Source organism: Lactuca serriola, chromosome 3, assembly GCF_051521515.1.
Source record: "Lactuca serriola cultivar US96UC23 chromosome 3, Lser_US96UC23_V15, whole genome shotgun sequence".
NCBI lineage: Eukaryota > Viridiplantae > Streptophyta > Magnoliopsida > Asterales > Asteraceae > Lactuca > Lactuca serriola.
In genome coordinates this window covers 119,608,360-119,618,438 of record NC_136410.1, presented here as the reverse complement: position 1 = coordinate 119,618,438, position 10,079 = coordinate 119,608,360, and the positions used below count along the sequence as shown (strand labels likewise).

Sequence of the window (10,079 nt, the reverse complement as noted above, 5' to 3'; positions counted from 1 at the left end):
TGACCTATCGCAGGGTTAAGGCCGAGCACCAGCGTCCACATGGTAAGTTGCAGCCATTGGAGATTCCCGAGTGGAAGTGGGAACAGGTTACCATGGATTTCATCACCAAATTGCCAAGGACTGCTAGAGGTGTCGATGCAATTTGGGTGATTGTGGACAGGTTGACGAAGAGCGCTCACTTTCTTGCTATCAGTGAGAGCTCTTCTGCTGAGAGGCTGTGTCGGACCCCCATTTGATGGGGAGAGATAGGGCAGCGTGTGATGGGTAGTACGGAGATCGTGCTTCAGACGACAGATCAAATTCAACAGGTCAGATAGAGGTTATTGACCGCTCAGAATCGTCAGAAAAGTTATGCAGACAGGCGACGATCCGAGCTCGAGTTTCAAGTCGGTGACTTCGTACTCCTGAAGGTATCTCCTTGGAAAGGAGTGATCGAATTCAGAAAGAGAGGCAAGTTGGAGCCTCGGTATATTGGTCTTTTCAGGGTGACCGCCAGGGTGGGCAGAGTAGCGTATCGTTTGGAGCTACCTGTGGAATTGAGTCAGATTCATGATACCTTCCACGTATCTCAGTTGAGGAAGTGTATCGCCGATAAGTCGGAAGTGGTCCCCCTAGAGGACATTCAAGTGGATGTGAGCCTGAACTATGCTGAGAGGCCGATTGCGATCCGGGATCGGAGGATCAAGATTTTGAGAAACAAGGAGGTGTCATTGGTTCAGGTCCAGTGGCAACATCAGAAGGGGTCCGAGCTGACTTGGGAGCCGAAATTAGAAATGCGTGAGCAGTACCCAGAGTTATTTGCTGAGAGAGACTTCGAGAGCGAAGTCTGATTCTAATGGAGGAGAATTGTAACATCCGGATTCCCAGGTATATTATTTTATTCTTTTATATTTAATTTTTGGAGAGAAACTCGGCGAGTAGGAGCCCCGACTCACCGAGTTGGATCGCGATTGAAGTGGTCTGATTAATGAGGGACTCGGCGAGTCCACGCTGTTTAATGAAACCCTAATTTCTCGGGTTTACGCCCTATTTAAAGGCCCTTATGGCCGTCATTTGTGACCACCAGTCCAGTGAGAGAAACCCTAGAGTGCTGGAGCGTTTTGAGAGAGAGAAGAAGCCATTCTTGACCTTTGTGGTGTTGTTTAGAACGAAGAAGGAGGTTCTAGCCAAGGGAAAGCAAAGGAGGTTGCTATTCTGAGGATTTGAATATAAGACCATTTCATTTGAGGTATTATTTCGACCCTTCTTCTGTTTTGGGAAAGATAGATGGTTTTAGGGTTTCTTGTGCCCTTGTCTAAGTCGATTGGAGGTCCAAATAGTCCCTTTTGGTGATGAGACTTTGGATTTGGACCCATAGAGGTCCAGAGAGCCTTATTCTTCAAGCTTTATGAAGAACAATGGAGGTCATGACCTTTGGTTAAGGTATTTGGGGCTAAATCATCATATTTGGTCATATGGTTGTTGCATGTGCATCAAGATTGAGACTTTACGTGATTATAGTGCTTGGAAATGCCCGATCTATGGATTAGAGGAATAAATGTGACCTCAAAAGGTTGTTTGAGTGAGTGCATGGTATGTACTCGTCGAGTGCATGGGAGGACTCAACGAGTTGAGTCGGGTTGCCCCATGACACGCGATCTGTGTCGACTCGTGGAAGTTAGGGTTGACTCAGTGAGTCAAGGGAGAACCAAGGGCGAAGAGGACAAGCGTGTACTCGCCGAGTCACCTTAGTGCACTTGGCGAGTAGGGTCAGTTGTGATCGTTGACTTTCATTGACCTTTAGGATTTCAGTCAACAGTTGGACTTTTGAGTCAAGGAGGAGTAAAATGATCTTTTACCCTTCTAAAGGATCATAGAAAGGGGTTTAATCTAGCCTTTGAGATCCATTTCTTATTAAGGATATTTTGCATGTGTTTAGGCAGGGGCTAGACCTGTAGATTTGTGTGCGAGATCATCCAAGATACCAGAGGTGAGTCTTCTCACTATACTGTACCTGGAAGGGTACCTATGTGTGACCAGAAGGTCTGGTATGTTATGAGATATATGCATTGTATGCTATGAATTGCCTGTTTCGTATGCGCTATGTGTGTGATATGTATGCTATGCTTGATATGGGCCGGAAGGCACTATGATATGGGCCGAAAGGCAATATGATGTGGACCGGTAGGTCAGGGAGTTATGGACCGGAAGGTCGACACGGGTAGGAACGGAAGGTTTACCGGGTTGGGACGGAAGTCCCCTGAGACACATGGACCGGAAGGTCGTGTGGAGTATGGCCTGGAAAGGCGTATGTATGTAAGTGGTATATTGGGGAACTCACTAAGCTTTTTGCTTATCATGTTTATGTGTAATGTGTTTCAAGTACTAGCGAGGATCGTGGGAAGGCGCCGGCATGACTCGTACACACACACAGGCGGATTTGGATATTATTGATCTTGGGATTCATTTGTTTTGTATTATGACCATGTTACATTGGATTTTTTTGGGTTGTCTTGAATGGAATTATGTTTTAAAGAGTTGAAAAATTATTTTGAAAATTTACGTTGTTACAAAAATGCATCCAATGCCAATTTGAGAAGCATAAGTATAAACAACAAAATCTTCTACACCTCATGGTAAGGTTAATATCGAAGCTTGACTCAACGTTTCCTTTAATCGCTGGAATTCTTGTTGTTGGACATCTATCGAATTAAACTTCTCAAATTTTCTCGTTAGCTTTGTTAATGGGGTTGCGATTGAAGAGAAATTCTCTACAAATTGTCGATAATAACCAGCTAATCCGAGGAAGCTACGAATTTCTGATGGAGTCTTTGGAGGATCCTACTTCATTCAGGTGAGTCTTCTCACAGTACTATAGGATACTAGGTGCCGTTTTGTGCATGTTGTCTTCGCGAGTCTGGCTGATATGCTTGTATGTTATGTGCATGTGGGTTGATATGGACCCGATGGAGTCGATCTGGACTCCAAATCAATACGGACTCGAGGTTGATACGGAAGCGGGGTTGATGCGGACCCGATGGATTTGATCTGGACTCGGAGTCAATATGGACAGGGTGTTGATACGAACCCGGGGTTGTTACAGACCCGTTATAGCTATGTGATGTTATATTTTGTGGTGTATGGTATTTTGGGGAACTCACTAAGTTTGTCCTTACAGTTGTGGATTAAATATTTTGCAGGTTCTTATTGGATTGCGAAGGCAAGACTGTACACACACATCAAGAACTTTGTAATTCGAGATTCCGCATTGTCTTCTTTGTAACTTTGATTTTTGAATAATGGTTTATAAACAAATGGTTTGGTCTGAATGTAAATCTCTTAAAAATGTGTGTTTAATTTATTTTAAAAATCAAAAAATTATTCTAAAATTTGGGACGTTACAAATATAGAGTACAAACGACAAGCCCTTTACCTCACATGTCAGTCCCAACTCCCAACTACAAAAAATGTCAGGTGACATTAAAATCACCAACACTATTCTGGTTCCAAACACCTTCTTAGATAACATATTTCCTAGTAGAACCGAATCGGAATCAGTTAGTGGTATCCAGTCCGGTTCTCGATTCTCCGTTCAATCCTTAATTGATATTTGGTTCTTTCAGTTCTGGTTCGGTTTAGTTCTGTTCCAGACCGATTTAAATCCCTATTCTAGGTTGAATATTACAACATGATGATCATTCTTAAGTGTTTTTTTTATCTATTTTCGAGTCTTAAGCTGAACCTTCACAATTCTAGTTTGTATGAGGTGGGGGTTCCATTCAATCAAGTGGATGAGATGGCAGGGAATATCATTAGTGTTGGGCTCACTGGGAATATATTTTACGTCCTTTTTCTTGATGCCAGTCGAAGTCAAGAAGATTCTTGAATCTCTTAGAGCTTACTTTTTCTGGGATATCGAGGAAAGGGTCTAAAAAATACATTGGTTGGCTTGGGATTTTGTAATAGCTAAAGAGGATCAAGGTAGTGTATGGGTTTGTAGTTTGGAGTGCTTTATCTATGTGCTTTTACAAAAATAGAGAAGGCATCTTTTGATGGAGCCAAATTCGTTGTGGGTTATAGTAATTACAACTTTGCATGGGAATTGTTCTTATGTTGATGATGCTGCTAGTTTTCGAGGTAATGATGTGTGGTTTTAGATTTTTAAATCTTGGCGGGTTATACATGGTAAAGGGGTGATCATGTATTCTTCTTTCCCTTGAAGGGTGGGAAATATTAATGGTAATTATTTTTGAGGGATACTTGGTATGGATATATCCCTATCGAAGTTCGGGTCCGAAATCTTATTTAATTGGAGAGAAACTTGTCTTGCTTAGCTAGTGAGGGTTGTAGTGATGGTCATTTTCTTTGGGATTGGAGGAGGTTGATTACTGAGGGAGTGGAAACTTTCTCAATTTTTTGAACTTTAGGGGTTGTTTGCAGAGGTTTGGTTGATGTTGGAAAGGGATGGGCAATGGTGGGATTTGGTCGATGATGGAAACTTTTCTATAAAGAGTGTTAGAATCTATGCGGAGAAACTTATGTTCCCGAGTAGGATATTGACATGATTTGGAATAATTCTCTTCTAAGGAATATTAAGATCTTCGCATGGAGGCTTACTATGGATTGCTTTCTGCTTCGTGACAATCTTGTTTTTAAAGGGTTTAATGTTCGGTCAATTCTTTGTCGTGTTTGTCATTTGGATTTCGAAAACCTTGAGCATTTGTTTGGACTATGTGAGGTTGTTGCTCATATGTAGGCCTCTTTGTCTCTTTGGCTAGACTTGTAGGTCCCAATGAACTTTTGGTGTTTGGAGATGCTTGATGGGCCTGATTCTTTAGGATTGGTGAGTTGGAAGCCGGTGGTGATTTACGTGGTTATTCAAACTACATGGGGGGCTCTTTTGGAAGTATTGAAATGGTTTAGTTTTTAGTAATGTCAACACTCATAAAGAGATTTTTTTAGTTGGTGTTAGATTAGTCATTCTTGTTGTTTTCTCGCAGAAATTATAAGTTCCATATCTCTTAATAGACTTAGGTAATTGTATTGATCTAGCTCCTTGCTAGTGGCTTGAATTGATTTAAGTTGATAAAAAAAGAACTACAAATAATTTTAATGGATGTAAAAGTGATGAAGTGTTTCTCATGTTCCATTGAGAGATTTTTCTTTTACAATGATGAATAACCTTGGAATAAAGATGTCAAAGCTTGATAATTTATGTGATGGACGTAGTTGAGGATGCCTTCCCAAACATTACATCCATGACTCTTAATAGTCATATTCTGTTAAAAAGTACATACATAGATCATGGCATGGTGTTGTTTAAATTGTATCAACTCCTAGTTGAATCAAGAAGGTTTTTATAAATCATATTGTATTATTGACATAGTGTCCAGTTCGTTAAATAATGCGATTAATTTATAAGATAAAGTTTAGGTTTCTAAAAGAAAAATATAAAAGCATGGATTAAGATTTTTCAATCTACCCACCTTAAAATGAAGAAGGAACTGCTTCAAAACTTGAACAATGTTGATGATGTTATGGATCAAGGGTTGGTCATGGATCAACTAAAAAAAGATCGAGCTCTAGTGTTAAAGAAACTTGATGAATTCGAGAAAACGGGGCTCTTGGTGGAAAAAATGAAAATTAAATAGGCGGTGGAGGAGGATAAAAACTCTGCTTGCTTTAATAGGATGTTAAAAAGAAAACATCGACAAATATTGATTTGTGTCATTATGCATGACGGTGGATGGATCACATAACAAAATCATCTTAAAAGTGAATTTTACTTGTTTTAAAAGAAATTTTCCAAGGATTTGATGGTGTTAGGTTGGCAACTAGCAATTGGTTTAGAACAATCGGTATGTGTAACATGTTATAGCACCAAAGAGGTATCTCCTCACAAGCCACATCACCCATGTTGTTATAACATCATTGTAGGAAATGGTCAACATGTTATAACACCCACCATAGCGCCCCCTTAAGGAGAAAGTGCAGTGGTGTTCATCGCATCTTAATGTTGTTTCACGTAGAGGTGGAACCAGGAATATTCGTAAGGGGTAACCCATATTTTTTGGTGAAAAATCATCTTATGGAATGATTGTATCTTAGACTCTTAGTTTAAGTATTTTGTATCTAATTAAATTGAAATGGATTGTGGCACTTTTGAGATAACCAAGTGGATAGTTAACCTACAAGCTACAACAGAACAACACATTGTATCGCAAAACAACATCAATTCAAGAGTAGAAAGATAAAATCATCTATCAATATCAAGTTTATAACCATATTTCGTACAGAGCATTCAAATGTACAATACCAAATCATAGAAATCAAAATTACAAGAAACAAAAATCACAAGACATAATGTCACTAGAGCATTTATGCAAACACCTTGTGTGCTTATCAATGGTTTACTAGTATTTAATTATGTAATTTTAATGAAAGGGGAAAAGAAAGTAAGAGCACCATTTACCAAAATTACATATAGATTGTATGACTGATGAGTAACTTATTATTTATGAGTTTCTCTCTCTCTCTCTCTCTCTCTCTCTCTCATTTGTGAACCTTAGCATCGTCAGTTTGGGATCATACTTGTGAGTGGTTATATATTAGGATTAGTGACTAAAGTTGAGCATTTAGCATCTAATAGAACTTGGATGATGTGACGATTGAAGTCATATCTCAACCTCCTCCGTCAACCATTACAGCTAACCCTTCAATAATTCCATTCACAACCTTCATAACTATTAACCAACCTCCCATTCGTTTAGTGAGAACAACCGCTATAACCCACTAAAACCACCAGTGATTTGTTGCATTATAATCACGCCTGCAAATAAAAAGAAGAAGATAAATCCTCGTTTTCTCTGTTAATCCCATCAAACCTACGCACCCTTCTCCATCTCGCTCATCAAACCTGCAAATCGATTAACGGAAAAGGGGTTGAACCTCGTGTTCTTTTGTACGATTAAAGGGATAACGAAAGAAAATAGCTGGTGAAATTCGAATCAAAACAGAAAGAAGACATACGAGAAATTGATCGACTGCAAGAGAAGGAACCGGGGGGTGAAGAATAATACGGCAAAAGTGTGCATATCTCAGATGAATTTGAGGGGCATCCCAGGATACCTCGGGATCCAATGTGGATTCGCCATTGGTTTCACGAGCCACATCAACCACAACGGCTCATTAACAGCCTCATACCGAATGCTCTTAAGAGACCTTTGAAAGTTCAAAATGAGATGTTTTTAGTGTTTTCACCCCGGAAGAATTAAAGTCTTCTATTTGGGCTTGTGGAAGTGAAAGGACTCGTGTCCTAACAGGTAGTCCTTCTATTTCTTAAAAAGGTACCGGGAAGTGATAAGCTTGGAAGACGAGGGTTATTTAGAAGCATGTTTTATATGGTTGTGCCATAATTGGCAAAAAAAAAAGGGAAAATATGATCCAAAAAAGAGTAATTTAGCATATATGAATGTATATATGAATGTTAAAGGGCAAAATCCTAAAATATGCAGAGGCGTTGAATACTATTGGAAAAAGGCATAATTGATAATTTGATATATGAAATATGTGTACGTAAGTATTTGAGATCAAAGGGCAACTATATTGTCTAATTTGGTAATTTAGTACAATACCTTGCCTAAATTTCCTAAATTAGTAAAGGTGAATAGGTGATACTCGGGATGCTGAAATGTATTTACTAACATTCAAGAATAAACATCAATGTTATAAAAAGGTCTATGAAATTTACTAGCTTGGAATGGTGTACAATGTAAAAATAAATGATAAATACACCTCACCTTAATCAAGTCAATGCAAGTTGTGCATGTAAGATATAACACCGAAATTAGGTGCATCAATAATCTCAAAAACGACTTATCAAGGGTACATTTAGAACCAGGAGAAGATCAATGGGCTTGTGCACTAGATAATGGCAGCCAATTCACTGTTAGCTTGCTAAGGAAAAAATTGGAACATTTACAATACCCTAATCGTGTTTTACCAACTTTTAAATGGAGTAAGGTAACTCCGATCAAAGTCAACTGTTTTATATGGAGAGCAATGCAAAGGAAGATTTCATCCGCAATGGCATTGAAATGCAAAGGGGTTGATATAGAAAATGATAACTGTGGCGCTTGTGTTAACAGATTGGAATGCTCTGATCATATCCTGGTACAATGTCCATTCGCATGTGAAGTCAGGAAGATTATTTTCAATTGGTGTGGTTTACAACAGGTTGAGTTCTCATCAGTTGGAGAATTAATCATTTTTGTAGAAAATTGGGGAAGCAACCCAAGGAAGGCGATAAGATTCCTCAACATATGTCATGGCCTAATCTGGAACCTGTGGAAACTTAGGAATGAGCGGGTGTTCAATGGAGTATTTCATTCTCCCATTTATGGTGCAGGGGCAATTAAGTCGATGGTGTACTTCTGGACAAAGTACAGGGGCAATGAAGGAATAGGTGATTGGGATAATTGGACCGCGTCTCCATTTACACTTTAAGTTCATAATAATGTATATCATTCCATGTATGTTTCTACTTCGACCTTGTATTTCCGTTCCCCTGCTAGTTACTTGCTAGTAGTGGTTCGTTATATTAATATTATTCGCCGTTTCAAAAAAAAATGTACGCGAGAAATTAGATATCTTATTTATTAATTTTTTTTTTAACCATATGAAATGATGATATATATCTTAAAATATTATTAATTTTATTAAAATAAAACACTTTCTACCAGAAAAAAAATAGAAGTATTAATTGATTTAATTGATTTACGCCTTGTGTAACCATAACAAAACTAAAAATTAAGTAAAAATAAAAATAGAAAAAAAAAATAGAAGTATTAATTGATTTAATTGATGTACGCCTTGTGTAACCACCTGAACAAAACTAAAAATTAAGTAAAAATAAAAAATAATGCATGTGCTATGTTGTTTTCTTTTGTTGTGGTTGAGAAATGAATCTATTTATGACAAGACTTTGTTGTAATTTTCGTCGAAAGGTAAACTTTAAATTTTAGTTATTATGAATTAGTTTGTAAGTCATGAGAACTATAATTATAAAATTAATTAAATTTTTATTATAAAAACTCAAAATTATTAAGTAATTATTTTAAATAATTTATTAATTAAAAGATATTTTTTTTAGTTATACAAAATTATAATCGTTGATTTAAGTAAATAAGTGACCTTATAATATGTATTAATTTTATTTTAATTTTTATTTTAATGTTATTAATTTAATGTATTTAGAGTGAGAAATTTAAAATTTAAAATTTAAAATGGAAAATCAATAGGTTGATAAATGAAATGACATTAATTAAAAAATAAAAAAAAATAAACTTATTCTTTATTAGAATAGAGAAATTTAATAATGGTTAATTCTATACATACCATTTAATTTAAACAAAAAACTTCGTTTGACAGTAATAACGTTTTGTTTTTAGTTTAAACAAAACGTTTCAAATATAAAAGCTACTTCATGTAGCGTTTAACAAAACGTTACTGAGTTTTTGAAATCAATTTCCATAATTATCCTTAAAAATATATTTATATATTTATTTATTTTTAATGAATTATCCTTTGATGTAAGTTTATATATTTCAAAAGCTATCAAACAATCATATAACAAATAAAAACTACAGCTTTCCGCTACCAGCTACCCGCTACTAGCTACACGTTAACCGTTTCCAGCTAGCATATAATTTGCAAAACACACCCATAATGACATGTGATAGTATGTTCCATATTGTTTTGCCTCTCCAAGTCATTAAGTTTTTTTTTTTTTTTTGGCTATCTAAGGTTCGTTGATTTTTTATTTTAGACAAAACTTCAAAAATGGTCCATGTTTCCGAAAATATCAAGTTTAGTCCCTAAGTTCAAAAAACCTCACAGATGGTCCCTGTGGTTTCAAAACTTTTAACAAATAGTCCTTCCGGCTCACTCCGTTAGCTTTTGGTCGTTAAGTCATGGGCATTTTTGTCATTTCATTACCTAGGGACCATTTATGAGGTTTTCTATTACTTTTTTTTAAATAAATAAATAAATTTAATATGCAAGGGTCCCACCTCTCTCTCTCTCTCTCTCTCTCTCTCTCT

General features: G+C 36.9%; 1 protein-coding gene across 1 annotated transcript; it reads left to right on the top strand.

The window, feature by feature from the left end:
* Positions 1 to 7,791: 7,791 nt before the first annotated feature.
* On the top strand, positions 7,792 to 8,484 carry LOC145095662 (uncharacterized). Its single transcript, XM_079033503.1, has one exon. It carries the CDS (start codon positions 7,792 to 7,794, stop codon positions 8,482 to 8,484), a length of 693 nt encoding a protein of 230 aa, XP_078889629.1.
* Positions 8,485 to 10,079: the final 1,595 nt, after the last annotated feature.